The sequence below is a fragment of the Littorina saxatilis genome, linkage group LG6 (genome assembly GCF_037325665.1).
Source record: "Littorina saxatilis isolate snail1 linkage group LG6, US_GU_Lsax_2.0, whole genome shotgun sequence".
NCBI lineage: Eukaryota > Metazoa > Mollusca > Gastropoda > Littorinimorpha > Littorinidae > Littorina > Littorina saxatilis.
In genome coordinates this window covers 33489224-33505348 of record NC_090250.1, presented here as the reverse complement: position 1 = coordinate 33505348, position 16125 = coordinate 33489224, and the positions used below count along the sequence as shown (strand labels likewise).

General features: G+C 46.3%; 1 protein-coding gene and 1 non-coding gene across 5 annotated transcripts in view; one reads left to right on the top strand and one right to left on the bottom strand.

Annotated features, from left to right (window-relative positions):
- The window catches only part of LOC138969058 (FHF complex subunit HOOK-interacting protein 1B-like), a 54224-nt gene extending 48633 nt beyond the window's left edge, over nt 1–5591 (top strand). For all 4 annotated transcript variants that reach the window (XM_070341762.1, XM_070341761.1, XM_070341759.1 and 1 more), the window contains one exon: nt 508–5591. In XM_070341762.1, the coding sequence (XP_070197863.1) occupies nt 508–797 (290 nt within the window). In that variant the 3' untranslated portion in view covers nt 798–5591. The remainder of the gene's footprint in view (nt 1–507) is intronic.
- Nucleotides 5592–12071: 6480 nt separating this feature from the next.
- On the bottom strand, nt 12072–12190 carry LOC138969778 (5S ribosomal RNA). Its single transcript, XR_011456575.1, has one exon. It is a non-coding gene; the product is annotated as a 5S ribosomal RNA (ribosomal RNA).
- Nucleotides 12191–16125: the final 3935 nt, after the last annotated feature.

Below are 16125 nucleotides of genomic sequence, written 5' to 3'. Positions count from 1 at the left end.
AAACATGAATAAAATAGGTAGTAAAAACAAGGAAATACCAGCTGAATACCCTTAATCAAACAGAACATGTTATTAATACTGAAAAACAGCCCTAAATGTGTATACACATTATCACTAAAACAACAAATACACTACATGTAGCCTACTGATGGACTGATGGACAAAATGCCAGTCACTAGCGAGAGGGCGCGTCTCAAACGCATGCAGAGGAAGCACATGGCAATGTTTGTCTGTGCAAATGCAAGGGTACTCATTCTTTTAGAATCCATGCAAATCCGACAGAGTTATTCTCGAAAATCGTCTATTAACTGGGTAGCAGGTGGCTAACATGATCACACGAGAAAGTCTGCTTTGCTGTTTGCTTGAACAGAAGGTACTGGGAACCTCAGACATTTGTCTCTTACAAGCCAGTTTCTTTGGTTGCAAAAGTTGAATCAGACTGACTGCTTATACCTCCTTCTTTGACCTCAGTACCTTGAACTGTATGGTTTTATTGTCCTCTTTCAGAGAAGAAAAAGCTGTCGCTGGCAGACCTGTTCCGGCGGTCGCCCAAACAAAAACCAGGGGGTCAGCGAGGCAGAGGGCAGCAGTTGCAGAAGGTACAGGTTGGGGGGGGTGTGGGCTATCGCTTCATCAACAGCCGACGGCAAGACACCTCAGACAGCCCGGAGGAGTTCCTCAAGGAGTGGAACGCCGTTTACTGCGCCCTACTGCTTGAGGAGTTCTTGAAGGAACTAGCCGCGCTGTCTCTGGAGCACTCAGTGTTGTATTACGATGAGGGCTACGTCAGCAGTTGACCCCGCAGGGATTGGTTGTAGTGAAGAAACCTGCCATGGTGGTGTGTGCCTGTGATTCTGCTATGCACTGGAACGCTTTGAGGAGAAAATGTCCTGACTAGATGCTTAGCTCAGCTTGTCCAGAATCGCTTTTGCCAAAGTTTACTTTTGTGATTGCTTGTTTAAAATGTTTTGTTTCTTCTTCTTTTTTGAAATTTTTTGTGTGGGTGGTATATTATTCAGAAAGGACAAACAAGCACTTTTCATGCTTATATGTGTTTTACCTGTGAAGAAAATGAGTAGGGAAAAATGTGTTATATGCATGCAGAAAATTTCAAAGTTGCACCGACAAATTCAGTTCGAGTACACTATGTTAAACAAATCTCTTTATATATGTTTTAATTTATAAATTAAGAGTGTACAAATTCCAAAGCTGCATTGATGTATTCAGTTTGAGAAAACTATGCTAAATAATCAGTTTATGTATGTTTTATTTTATAAAGAGTGTACAAAGAAACAGGTAATTTTTGTATATATGCTATGGAGAAGAAGAAAAAAAACAGATGGAAGAAGAATAAGTTTATTTGAACATTTGTGAAAGTTGTCCAAATCAGAGCAGATAATAAAGATTTGTTTAATTTGTTTTGTAACAATGGCATTAAATTTAAAATAAGGCTTGTAACATTCTCATCTGTAGTCCCATTCACTCTTCACCCCATTCCTCTCCAGCTTGACTCACTGGTTTAACACTCTGATGTCACTGATGGGTTTCTTTGCAGAATTGTTTGTTTATTCAGAACCATGCATGGTTTATCCTGAACTTAATGTTGTTCTACAACTGCTGGGCATTGTTAACCATGACACGTTAGATTTGACTTTTGTTTAGGCTTAAATGCAGGCAAAATGGTTCTCTTAAAGATAAATAACAATAAAGATTAAAAGTTCTTTCATTGGTTACCTGTTCAGTGCTAGGCTTATGCCATTGTAAAATACACCCATGGTAATGAAACCATCACAGCCCCTTCAGCTATCTCTGATGACTGCTTTTATATAGCAGCTTTTATATTCTGACCCTAGTTTATTGTACTAACATACTTTGTATGCTGTTATTCCATTGCTAATATCGCACACAAACTGCAGGGGTGAAAACTGCAGATAGTGAATCAGTAAGTTTCAGTTTCATTTTATCAGTTTCTAGCTTTGTACATGTGTTGCAGTTTTTTTCACTGATTCGAAAGTCAGCCAAACTGTCCATTGTAAACCTACCAGTTGCTTGTCCATGTATTTCGAAAGTGATCTCCGACTAACTTTTGTGGGAAACTGTAGCCTGACTTTTCTGAAACATTTACATTTCATCGATCTTACGCTCGGTTGTGTTTGGTCCCATACAGGCCCCTATACCAATACAATGTGGTACCAAACTTTATCCATATGCTGTAGTGTATTGGATGATTTTGTTTTTAGCATTCATCTAAAATATTCTTATAGGCAGAAAATGCTGCTGTTGAGAGTTTATGTGGCATTCTTTTCATAAGTATCATGGGCTGTAGTCACCACTTACTGTTAGGTGGAAGTTTAGTAGAAATGTATATGTTGTGGTTTTATTTTGGTTATGTAGTCCTCTAAATCCTGCACTTTGTAAATGTCAGGGTTGAAAGTATATTCTGCCACTCAACTAAGCCGATGTTCTTGTTGAAATTGCTTGTAGAAAGAATGAATGCCTCTAGCAGAAAGTATTTTGGTACTAATGTAGTGATAGCTAATGGTGTCTGGTGAAGTATTTTTGTCATACAGAGAGTGAAAGGAGAAATCGTTACACTATTCAAGTCTATGCACACAAATACAGGAAAAGTTGTGGCTGCAATGTGTCCACTGCCTGGCTTTCCTCAAGCAGCTAATTGATGTGCAAAACTTGTCAGTTTTGTTTGATGCATGTGAATGGAGTCTTCTAATGAGTACAGTAGCCAGACTCTTTTAGTTTTGAATGACGATTGTGATGCTTTTGTGAAGAGTGCGTGCAGTAGAATGCACATAAAGTTATATAAATTTGAATTGAAAAGGAAATATCTTTATACCTTGCAAAACATAAGGAGTTCAATACATGTAGTTCATATCTTGTACATTAATGGTTACTGCGTTGCATCGTGAATGTTTCAGAAAGGTGTGTGTGGTCATTGTCTGTCAAGTTCGAAAGCTTTGTATTTGATGAACTTTTTCTGTAGATGGCATAATTGCTCACAGTCTGCTGTGCTCATTGGAATATGTCTGCGCTTGTGATTCAAATGTCTTACCTCTGTTCATTTGGGATTGACTTCATACCTCATTGTTCCATTCGCATGTATTTCTGTTGTATGAGTGAAAATGGATAATTTTGCATATTTGATGATTTTGTTTCTTGATTAGTTATAATTACTAGTGAAAGACTTTTGGAAATGTCACAGTGAAAAGATTGGTTTCAACATTGGTGCTGTCTGACGAGGAGTCGGTTGTAAAAACAGAATAAGAAATGATGAGCTTGCTTTATGATGCAGCCCTTATTGCTTCTTTTTGTCGAGGTCTTCCAAATGTGTTAATCAAATCGTTTTATCCGACACTATTTTAAATCTTCCTTAGCTGATCTATCAGTTTTCTACATTTTGGGATAAGGCATGAATTTTTGTGAGAGATTCAGGTTAATAACAGTTTGAACAAAGCATTGGTAAAGATATCGGGATTGTCTTTGATCAGCAGAAGGGATGGTGTTAACGGAGATGCAAGTAATTTTGTTAATCTTTGAAGTAACTGCTTTATGTGGAGAACTAGAACATGGTCAAGTCTTTTCTTCTTTAAAACTCCGTTCTGAAGTTGATGCAGATTTTTCGGGCATTACACAACTGTCATGACATTTAAACATGGACAGATTTATTTGATTTCTATGTAAATTCGGTATGGCTGCAGTATGATCATAACAGTAACTTTGTTTTTACTGCTAATCGTTTTCTTTACTGGGTCATCTCTTAGTTTTTGAAAACAAAATTCATCTGTATTTTCAAACTGTTAACTTTGCCGACATGTAAGACTGAAGAAAGAAATGCTTTATTACTATAAATTTGTGAATCATAGTTTGTGTATTTACATGAGTTGCAAGTCCTTTATCAGGCTTTTAGTCACATCGAAAATCCGTACAGTTTTTTGGTTGATCTCGGACAAATGTTAGCCTTCTCATGGTTCTTTATGGCTGTATTTCACCAACATATCTGCATGATCTAGTCACAAACCAGTGCATAATTTATGCATGGTTTGTGCAGCCCCTGCTTCTTATGATTTTGTCCGCTTTCTCCAAGATTTTCTGTTTGTATTACTGGTCAACAAGAGACAATTTGTGTTCAGTTATGTTGTTAATACATGTGACAAATGTTCTGAATGTTTTTTCATGCGAATAATATCCTTGCACCACTGTGTATAAGTTTCGTAGGTCACATAATTTTACTTAATCCTCACATTCACTTTTGTAGAGTTAAAATATAGATCAGTGAATCGTGTTTCTTCTCTCTGCTTTATCTTGAACATTTGTCATATTTTGTTAATACTGATGCATTACTGTTTGTTAGATTATACTATTCATTTTTTGGGGGTGCTTATCAAAACCTGCTGAATATTTGTTCCACAATGCTGACAGTAAAAAAATCACAACATGGCAACACATTGTAAAAGTTCAGTTCACTCCCCTGAAATTTCAACAAAAATGGCCCAGTCTAAGCTGTTTTAAAGTGCTTGTCATATGCAGAGAAAAGTTTTTGGCATTTTATATATTCAGTCCTTAGCATCTATGAAGAAATTGTGTTATGGATATTGTGTGCCCTTTGTACGGTCATGTGATGTTATGCAGAACTCATAGAAACTCTGGTTGCTTTTCCTGTGAAAGGCTAACTGCCATAATACAGAGCTACTTATGTTATTGTTTTTATATTTAGTCAAGTTTTGACTAAATATTTTAACGTACAGGGGGGAATCGAGACGAGGGTCGTGGTGTATGTGTCTGTGTGTGTCTGTCTGTGTGTGTGTGTAGAGCGATTCAGACTAAACTACTGGACCGATCTTTATGAAATTTGACATGAGAGTTCCTGGGTATGAAATCCCCATACGTTTTTTTCATTTTTTTGATAAATGTCTTTGATGACGTCATATCCGGCTTTTCGTGAAAGTTGAGGCGGCACTGTCACGCTCTCATTTTTCAACCAAATTGGTTGAAATTTTGGTCAAGTAATCTTCGACGAAGGCCGGGGTTTGGTATTGCATTTCAGCTTGGTGGCTTAAAAACTAATGAGTGAGTTTGGTCATTAAAAATCTGAAAATTGTAAAAAAAATATTTTTTTTATAAAACGATCCAAATTTACGTACATCTTATTCTTTATCATTTTCTGATTCCAAAAATATATAAATGTTATATTTGGATTAAAAACAAGCTCTGAAAATTAAAAATATAAAAATTATTATCAAAATTAAATTGTCCAAATCAATTTTAAAACACCTTCATCTTATTCCTTGTCGGTTCCTGATTCCAAAAACATATAGGTATGATATGTTTGGATTAAAAACACGCTCAGAAAGTTAAAACGAAGAGAGGTACAGAAAAGCGTGCTATCCTTCTCAGCGCAAGTACTACCCCACTCTTCTTGTCAATTTCACTGCCTTTGCCGTGCGCGGTGGACTGACGATGCTACGAGTATACGGTCTTGCTGCGTTGCATTGCGTTCAGTTTCATTCTGTGAGTTCGACAGCTACTTGACTAAATGTTGTATTTTCGCCTTACGCGACTTGTTCTATTTTGTGTGCGTGCATGTTTTCTTTTTAAACCACCAGACAAAATGTTTAACATGTGATGCATGTACAACTAGGAGTGTCTTTTTGTACACACCAGAGTCTGCACAGAAAGTTGAATCAGACAAGTTTTTTTTTTTTTTATCAAATTCGGGATGTGAAAAGGACTGAAAGTGAATAGATTTGTGCACATGAATCTTTTGTTTTTTTATTTAATGTAATATTTTTTACGTTTGTTTCTTTGCAAAAAATGTTTGAGCATTGTTTTGTGTTTTTTTAATTGTGAGGAGGTAGGGGGTGGAAAGTAGGGTGTTTGTGATTCTGCTCTGTGTTGTCAGGCAGTTTGTTATGAAAGAATGGAAGAATTTGCATTCTAAGGAAGAACAAAATTGATGCCACAAAAAACGAAGATATTTGAATAGGTTCAGAGAACGCTTCGGCTAACTAGTCCTGTGTGACTGCACTAGTTATGCTAGAGAAATGCTTTAGCGATATGCTTCCTGGTGTAAGATGTCAATCTGTGGAGATGACGCTGGTTCTATGAAGAAAACTGTAAGGCTTCTTTTTAAGCCTACTGTCTATATGATACTTACCGAGACAGTACTATTCTTGCACATTATCTATTATAGGCCGAAAAAATTGGACAAAACGCTGAGTGGGTACAATTATCTCCCATAACCATGCGCCACCGTGGATCCCAAGCACTGTCCGAGTGCTTCCCCCTTACAGGATGTAGGTGGCGCGTCCTCTTTCTTTATGAGCTGCAGACCCTCAAAAAGCCCATAACATATCAAGAGGGGAGGCGGGAGGGAAACTCTAATAGTACTGTCTCGGTAAGTATCATATAGACAGTAGGCTTAAAAAGAAGCCTTACAGTCAATATAACACTTACCTCGACAGTACTATTCTTGCACAGAATACCAGAGTGGTGTGAGGGTGATATGTAGAGTATTAAACTCCTTAATCAAAATCACTTAAATCCAAGGATTAAGATACCCAGGCAATTTTCGAACAGTACTACCGTAAAAGAAAATATACCCAAGAAACATACCTTAGACTGACGTGACCATGCTAGCAACCACTGCTGTGTGGTGAACTCAATGTCAAAGTCCAGGCCACTCAAAGCTTGAATACCACTGAGTCTACGGCAAGTGGCTAAAGCGATGAGGAACAATTAGTCTTAAAAATCAGCAACTTGATACTGATGCCTGCCAGGGGTTCAAACTCATTGCTACGCAGGAGTTTGAGGACCAGAAAGACATCCCCCTTGGGAAATGAAACCAGAGGTTTAGACACCGCTGCATTGCTAATACCCGAAAGGACATTAGCGATGAGGGAGGACCTGATCAAGTGTTCAGTTCTGCGACCAGTAGCGGCCGCAATCGTGGAAGCGATGGCAGATCTGTATCCAAGAAGAGTCTTAGAAGAAAGACTCTTCTTTTGATACACTTCCACCAGGAAGTTGGCCAAGTCCTGTGTTGAGGGATAAAGCGGCTTTATCCCCTTGGACAAGGCGAAGGTGGCCCAAGCTCTCCAGCGTAAGTCGTAGAGCTGATTAGTTGATCGCCTCTTAGCGTTCAAGGAAAACTCTACTGAACTCTTGTGCAATCCTAGTGCAAGCAGTATGGAGCGCACAAGAGCCATGCGGTCAAGCACAGACTCTCTGGACGTGGATGAGGGAGGCATGATCGAGGCTGGAGCAGACCTCCCCCGTCCAGATCCAGAGGTAGAGGGTCTACGTGGGTGAGACCGCGAAGATCTGGAAACCACGGAGCTGTTGGCCAGTAAGGCGCGACCAAAATCAGTCTTGGTCGTTCCTGCAGATATTTTGCCAGCACCCTCGGAATCAGAGATGTCGGGGGATAGGCGTAAGCATCGAGGAGCCTCCACAAGAGAGTGAATGCGTCCAAGTGGAACGCATTCATGTCTCGAAAGGGGCTGACGTACCTGGGAAGCCGAGCGCTGAATCGAGTTACGAACAGATCGATCAGAGGACGGTCCCACCTTGCCCACAGACGCTGTAGAACGTTGTGAGCGATGGTCCATTCTGTGGAGAGAACCTGATCGCCCCGACTGAGAATGTCGGCCAGGGCGTTCAGTTTCCCCGGAACGAACTGGACTGACATCCGGACCTGATTGGTCTGGCACCAGAGCAGAATCTCCTCCGCCAACAGGGAGAGGGACCGAGAATTGGTGCCCCCCTGGTGGCGAAGGTAAGCTAAGCATGTGGTGTTGTTGTCCCCGTTGAAAATCAGAGGGGCCAAGGACAGGCCGAATGGGAGGGCCCGAAACTCGAACACCGTGCCCTCCCAAACGAACCGGAGCAGATGTCGGTACCCCGGGGCCACCAGGATGTGGAAGTAAGCATCCTGGAGGTCCCAGACATGGCCCAATCGTTTGGCCGGATGGCCAACCGGACCGACGAAGGGGTTTCCATCTTGAACTTGCACCTGTGAAGGTACAAGTTCAAGGTGGAGAGGTCCAACACCGGCCTGAACCGGCCGTCCTTTTTGGGGACGGTGAACAGGCGGGAGCAGAACCCCAGAGAAGGCTGAGAAAGGGGGTAGACCGCCTTCTTCTCGACCAACGAGTTCACCTCGTCCTGAAGAGCCTGCCATCTGGCAGGCTCTCGAGGAGGGGGGAACGTCCAAGGTAGAGCGGACAATGGAGGTTGTGACGACAGCGGTAGAGAAAACCCCGACCACACCACCCTCAAGAAAAACTGGTTGGAGACCAGTCTGCCCCACATGCCGCGGGCCCGAAAAAAGGGAACCGCCGGACGAAAGAGGGGCAACTTGAGGGGGCGTCAACGTAGGGCCGGGACTCACTGAAAATTCTGCTGGCGGGCAGGCGCAGGCTTGCGACCACCCCCCCTGGTGGTGCTGCTTCCCCTTACCTGTCTGAGCACCCTTCGTCTTGCTTGGGAACGCAACAGGCGCCTAAGAGGAGGAAGAAGGAGGCAGTGAAACTGGCTTCTTCTTCTTCTTCTGAGGCTGGGAGCTGGAGGTGACTGTAGCACTTCTCTTACTCCCCGCCGCCGTCGCCGAAGCAGCGAGGCCAACCATCAGAGAATCAGTGTTCCTCTGGCGTGTGGACTCCACCACAGAACGAACAGTGTCCGGATGAAAGAGGGAAGAAGGCTGAGGAAACGTGTTCCTCAGACTCTTCCTCATATCCGGAGGCACTATAGAAGTAGGCAGAAAATGATCACGGAACAGGGCCAATAAAGTGGACCCGTGTTCCAATGGCCAATTCTGCCGCAGACGTCACGCACGATCGCACGGCATGCAAAGCCCGATCCACTCGAACCGTGTCAAGGACCCGAGTGGAATCGGACTCTGCCCGATTGGGAGGGTCCAACAGTGTGGACAGCGTGCTCATCCATGTCAAGGCCTGTGATTGGGCCTCGACTGTGGACGAAACGGTGGCCTCAAGATTGTGGAACGAAGCAGAGCTCAGTTCCACCTTCTTGACCGAAGGCACCTCCCCAACGAACACATCACCGTCAGCCCCACCCTAAACACTCGAAGTCTGGAAAGGGAGAGTTCGAGAGTCAAAGGGAAAAGGGAGGGACGAAACAGATTGGACACGAGGAAACAGTGGAGGTGCGCCTCCCAAAGGAAAGCATGGCACTGAACCCGCGTCCTCCCGAGGAACATAGGTCGCGTTTGCACGTGAATCTGTACTCCTCAGGCGATGTGCTGCCGCTTCCACCGTGGCACTTAGACTAGGGTGGAACGCGAATTGCCGGCGGTCGGATCGTTCATAAAACGAGCCGCCGGCAGACGCGGCGTGAGCCTCCCGCGCCCGGGCCGAAGCGGACTCAAAGGACGAGAGGGCGTCTCAGGGAAGGACGTCCTGAAACTGTTCAAACGTCCTTCTAGCTGTGCGAGGACGAGCCTCCTGCCTCTCGTCCTCAGACCCCGGGTCCACGTCCTGTGTGTCAACACTAGACGACAGACGCTTAAGAGAGGCATCCGTGACGTCAAGACGCCGCGTGATGTCTGTCATGTACTGTTGGAAAGTACGAAGCATAGCTTCGGAAGTTCCATCAGAAACCGGCAAGGGTAGAGGTTCAGTGTTAACCTCAGGGCGACCCTGATCCTCCTCCCTATCGTCCTCCGACTCACTCTCCTCTTCACTTCCCGACAACTCCTCAAAAGCAGGAGTGTAGGGAGCTTGAGGGGGAAGAGCCGAAAGCGATGAAGCAGGCTGTGAAGAAACGCCCACAGAAGCAAGAGGCCGCGAAGACCCCTGCCCCAAAGACGAAACGTCTCCAGCAGCCGAAGGGGGAGAAAAACAACAACCCTGCGACTGTTGGGTCAGCCCAGCCAACGAACTCCCGCCATTTATAGACTGAACAGGAACCCATGGGGTCTGATCAGAAAAGAAATGGTCCGGTCCGGTCGGGGGTGCCGATCCGGTCCGGTAGGGTGGTCCGGTCCGGTGCCGTACCATCCGGAGGTCCCGTTCAGCACCGAACCATCGTACCCAACGAAGTGTTCGGGTGGTTAGGTCCGGACGTGGACATACCGTACCATCCGGACCCGTAGGTCCGGTGGTCCGGTATGGTCCGGTTCGGTGCCAGACCATCCAGACCAACAGAGGTGGTCGGGTGGTCCCGCACCGGACCATCCGGACCCGTAGGTCCGGACCCGTAGGTCCGGTACCATCCGGAGGTCCTGTTCGGCACCGAACCATCCGTACGCACAGAAGTGTTCGGGTGGTTCGGTCCGGGCGTGGACGTACGTACCGTACCATCCGGACCCGTAGGTCCGGTTCGGTGCCAGACCATCCGGACCAACAGAGGTGGTCGGGTGGTCCGGACCGGTCCGGTAGGGTGGTCCGGTGTTCCGGTCCGGTGTTCCGGTCCGGTCCCGTACCATCCGGAGGTCCCGTTCGGTACCGAACCATCCGTACCCACAGAAGTGTTCGGGTGGCTCGGTCCGGACGTGGACACACCGTACCATCCGGACCCGTAAGTCCGGTATGGTCCGGTTCGGTGCCAGACCATCCGGACCAACAGAGGTGGTCGGGTGGTCCGGTCCGGACCGGACCACCGGTCCAGCACCGGACCATCCGGACCCGTAGGTCCGGTCCGGTCCCGCACCATCCGGAGGTCCCGTTCGGCACCGAACCACCCGTACCCACAGAAGTGTTCGGGTGGCTCGGTCCGGACGTGGACATACCGTACCATCCGGACCCGTAGGTCCGGTTCGGTGCCAGACCATCCGGACCAACAGAGGTGGTCGGGTGGTCCGGACCGATCCGGTAGGGTGGTCCGGTGTTCCGGTCCTGTCCCATACCATCCGGAGGTCCCGTACGGCACCTTACCATCCGTACCCACTGAAGTGTTCGGTCCGGACGTGGACCTACCGTACCATCCGGACCCGTAGGTCCGGTGGTCCGGTATGGTCCGGTTCGGTGACAGACCATCCGGACCAACAGAGGTGGTCGGGTGGTCCGGTACCGGACCATCCGAACCCGTAGATTCGGTCCGGTCCCGTACCATCCGGAGGTCCCGTTCGGTACCGAACCATCCGTACCCACAGAAGTGTTCGGGTGGCTCGGTCCGGACGTGGACATACCGTACCATCCGGACCCGTAGGTCCGGCATGGTCCGGTTCGGTGCCAGACCACCCGGACCAACAGAGGTGGTCGAGTGGTCCGGTCCCGACCGGACCACTGGTCCGGTACCGTACCCTCCGGACCCGTAGGTCCGGTGTGTTCCGGTTCGGTGCCAGACCACCCAGACCAACAGAGGTGGTCGGGTGGTCCGGTCCCGACCGAAACACTGGTCCCGTACCGTACCATCCGGACCCGTAGGTCCGGGGGGTCCGGCAAGGGCCAGAGGTACTGTCCCGCACCGGACCCTAAGGTCCGGTACGGTCCCGTACCATGGGTCCCGTCCGGACCAAACCCGGAGGTCAAGTCCAGTCGGGACCCGTGGGTCCGGTTCGATCCCGACCCGTAAGCCTGGAACGTTCCGGACCCTTGGTCCGGACCATCCGTCACCCGAACACCAGACGCTAAGGAATGGCGTGGGGTCAAGACGGTCCGGTCGGAGGTGTCGGTCTGAGCAACAGAAACAATGTTCCCGTCGCCCTGACCATTCGACAGAAGTACCACGTTCTGTCGAACACCTCCACGTCCAGTAACTAGTCGGCCGGAGCGTTTCAAGAGGGACAGCCACCAGTCACACGGACGTCAGAGGGAACCGTAGTAGCAGTGGTCGTAGGCACGAAGCCTGAAACCCCTGCCCCCACAGGACCGCCCTGAACGGGGTCAATTCGCATCCCAACCCCAGCGGGGAGGGAATTCAGAGACCCCGTCATCTCCTCCGATCTCCCCCCCCAGGAGGCCGAAACTACTGTCAAAACAGCAGCAGACGACCCAGCGAGGGAGTTCAGAGGAGGACCCGTGTCCCTCCTGGCTTCCACAGCGGTGGAAACCGAGGAGGGCACAGGAGAGGCACCGGAAAAAGAAAGATTTTAATGCCAACTGCACCCGGTGTTCCCAGGCGGTCACCCATCCAAGTACTAACCGGGCCCGACGTTGCTTAACTTCGGTGGTCGGACGAGAACCGGTGTTTTCAACGTGGTATGGCCGTTGGCTGTCAAAACCTGAGTCTCTCCAGTAGCCCCTAGATCGGATTCACCAACCCCCAAAGAGGGTTGGGAATCGACCTGCCCCCGGATTCGAGCCAGGGGGGAGAAGGAAACCTTCCCCCCAGGCTCGAAACCGGGAGGAGCTGAAGCCTGAGACTGAGGGCCGGACAACGGCGTCGAAGGGGGGGAAGCCTGTTCCACTGAAGGAGAAGGAGAAAGAAGCTTTTTCTTTCCCCTCGAACTTCCCCGAACCTTCGACGGCGCAGCCCCGCCCGAAGTCCCAGGCTCAAGCCCAGCCTGTTTGAGCAAGCTCGCATTGAGCTTGCTCAAACAGGCTTTCTCCGCCCTCCCTCGCCGCAAACGCAAAGCGTTTGGGGAGGGAGAGTCGGAGCGCCGAAAGATCCCCTTCTCCGTGCGTAAAACATGACGCTGGGCGCCCGGAGAAGGGTTGCCCCCGGCAGACTCTGGTTCCGTAGAACCAGAGCCCAAAACAGGACGAGACATCCTACCTCGCCCTGTACGTACCCTTAAAGACCGAGAATTAACAAAATTCAAAGAAAATTTAGGTCAATACTCAAGTGAATGCGGCGAAACGAGAAGCAGACGACCGGTCACCACGAAGTAGGACGGGAGGCACGCCGAGTCCGCCACACAAAAACGGAGGCACAAGTTGAAGGAAACACAACGTAGCCTCAAGCCAGAAGTGGAATAACACACAATAATCCAACAGGTGATAGTCCACACAGAAAAGGAGCCTCTTAGTCCAAAATAATCCGGGAGCGTAGCAGAAACACAGCCGGTCTGACACGCGCGAAAAAAGAAAAAGGACGCGCCACCTACATCCTGTAAGGGGGAAGCACTCGGACAGTGCTTGGGATCCACGGTGGCGCATGGTTATGGGAGATAATTGTACCCACTCAGCGTTTTGTCCAATTTTTTCGGCCTATAATAGATAATGTGCAAGAATAGTACTGTCGAGGTAAGTGTTATATTGACAGATGCGACACAGATTTAAGTTATCAAAGTTTCATTATCTTACAAAAAGATGGTTCAAGCAATTTGTGTCCGTCAGTGCAGCAGATGTGTAATATTCATTGGTCAAATCATTTCTTTTTGTCACTGAGCCCAGGAAATTTCACATGTGCCTTGTAGTGCTGTGTTTGTACCTCTAATGTCTCTGGGTGTTGTTTCTAACTGCGATGTTTCTGTGTCACTGTGTTTTCTGCTTTTCCATTCCACCGTAAGACCTTAGCATTTGGTTTTAACTGCAGAACCCTTTGTTTCTTTTTATGTACAACAAAGATTCATTTTTAATGCTATCAGTTTAAGGCAAGTTATTTTTCTAAATCTCTTTTAGTATGTGGCACACCTTTTTTGCAATACAGTAGTGAAAACTTGACAAAACCGATTTGGTTCAGTCGTCCTGTTCCAGGAGTGTGAAACAAAGTTTGGCTCATTTTCATGTCCAACCTAGAACATTATTGTTATGCGTAAACAGATTATGTTATTCTTGTTATTTCCATAAGCATGTATCCCAAATGCAAAGCAGGCTATCTTCAGTGAAGTTGGTGTGTCTTGCTGTAGCTATCGTTTTGTTGGCATCAGAGTACGCAAACGGTTTGACCCGTCTAGTGCAGGCTGAAGCCAACATGCTGTACCATTATTTTAAGGCGAGTAATTTTACCTGGTTCATTACTCCTTGTGTGCAAGCTTCTAGTGTTGTGACATTTACGTTGTGGGTCCGATTGATCGCCATGATTGACTTCACCTAGACAAGTTGAAAATGCTTTCCTTCCATGTTGTGCTGAAGTCCGTTCACAATTGACATCACATAGTAATAAAAGTCCTATGCAAGATCAACTGTTGTCATTGATCATGTGCAAGCTATTGAGAAATGTCTTCTGTGCGTGTATGAGAGCGTTTGTTGTTTATACAGAGCTGCAAACCGTTACGCCTAGCATGCTACGCTTTAATCAAATAGCTACACTGTTACGTTTGTTTGCTTAACGCCCAGCCGACCACGAAGGGCCATATCAGGGCGGTGCAGCTTTGACATTTAACGTGCGCCACACACAAGACAGAAGTCGCAGCACAGGCTTCATGTCTCACCCAGTCACATTATTCTGACACCGGACCAACCAGTCCTAGCACTAACCCCATAATGCCCGACGCCAGGTGGAGCAGCCACTTGATGGCCAATTTTAAAGTCTTAGGTATGACCCTGCCGGGGTTCGAACCCACGACCTCCCATCACGAGGCGGACGCCTGAACACTTGGCCAACCGTGCCGGTCTACACTGTTACGTCAAGCTTAGAATTGCTACACTCAAACAAAGCATGCAACATTTTGCTTTCTTGAGAGTCCTGGTACGTGCTTCTGACCCTTGAACATGTAGCGGTCATAATTCGTGTCATAAAACATTGTCCACACTAAAATGTGGCACAGCAGACACCCTCTATTATTGGCTAGTTTTTTTTCTATTCTAAATTAACCGTTTTAAAATGTATATATTCTTGCACGAAATTGCCTATATGGGGATTTGCGGATACATTTTACGCAATGCTACGCTGAAAAAAAAAGAAGTAAATTGCTACTCAAAGTACCAGAAGGGTTAGCAGGTCTGTTTATAGCCAATTCTGCTGAGATTGTGTAGTAAGAATGTTGACAGTTTCATTCATTGACCCTGTGATCTGGTTGACTGCTGTGTGCAGTTGTTATGGTGAAGAATAGTGAATGCTAATTTTAACAAACCGATAAGTTTGCAATCATGTTGCAAAGTGAATGATGCGGCATTTCCTTCCACCAGGTCAGACAATTTCTTTCAACTTGCCACAAATCGTATAGTTCTTAGCCCACGGTGAAGGTTAAATCGGCTTCAATTTCTTTCAACTTGCTACAAATCGTATAGTTCTTAGTCCATGGTGAAGGTTAAATTGGCTTCAATTTCTTTCAACTTGCCACAAATCGTATAGTTCTTAGCCCATGGTGAGGGTTAAATCGGTTTCAAATCAAAACAAGTCGCGTAAGGCGAAAATACAATATTTAGTCAAGTAGCTGTCGAACTCACAGAATGAAACTGAACGCAATGCCATTTTTCAGCAAGACCGTATACTCGTAGCATCGTCAGTCCACCGCTCATGGCAAAGGCAGTGAAATTGACAAGAAGAGCGGGGTAGTAGTTGCGCTAAGAAGGATAGCACGCTTTTCTGTACCTCTCTTTGTTTTAACTTTCTGAGCGTGTTTTTAATCCAAACATATCATATCTATATGTTTTTGGAATCAGAAACCGACAAGGAATAAGATGAAAGTGTTTTTAAATTGATTTGGACAATTTAATTTTGATAATAATTTTTATATATTTAATTTTCAGAGCTTGTTTTTAATCCGAATATAACATATTTATATGTTTTTGGAATCAGCAAATGATGGAGAATAAGATAAACGTAAATTTGGATCGTTTTATAAATTTTTATTTTTTTTTACAATTTTCAGATTTTTAATGACCAAAATCATTAATTAATTTTTAAGCCACCAAGCTGAAATGCAATACCGAACCCCGGGCTTCGTCGAAGATTACTTGACCAAAATTTGAACCAATTTGGTTGAAAAATGAGGGCGTGACAGTGCCGCCTCAACTTTCACGAAAAGCCGGATATGACGTCATCAAAGACATTTATCAAAAAAAAGTTCGGGGATTTCATACCCAGGAACTCTCATGTCAAATTTCATAAAGATCGGTCCAGTAGTTTAGTCTGAATCGCTCTACACACACACACACACAGACAGACAGACAGACGCACATACACCACGACCCTCGTTTCGATTCCCCCTCGATGTTAAAATATTTAGTCAAAACTTGACTAAATATAAAAAGCACAGGAACCATGCACTCTCCAGACCAGGTTCCATATCACATGAAAGACAGCAAGGCTAAACACTGC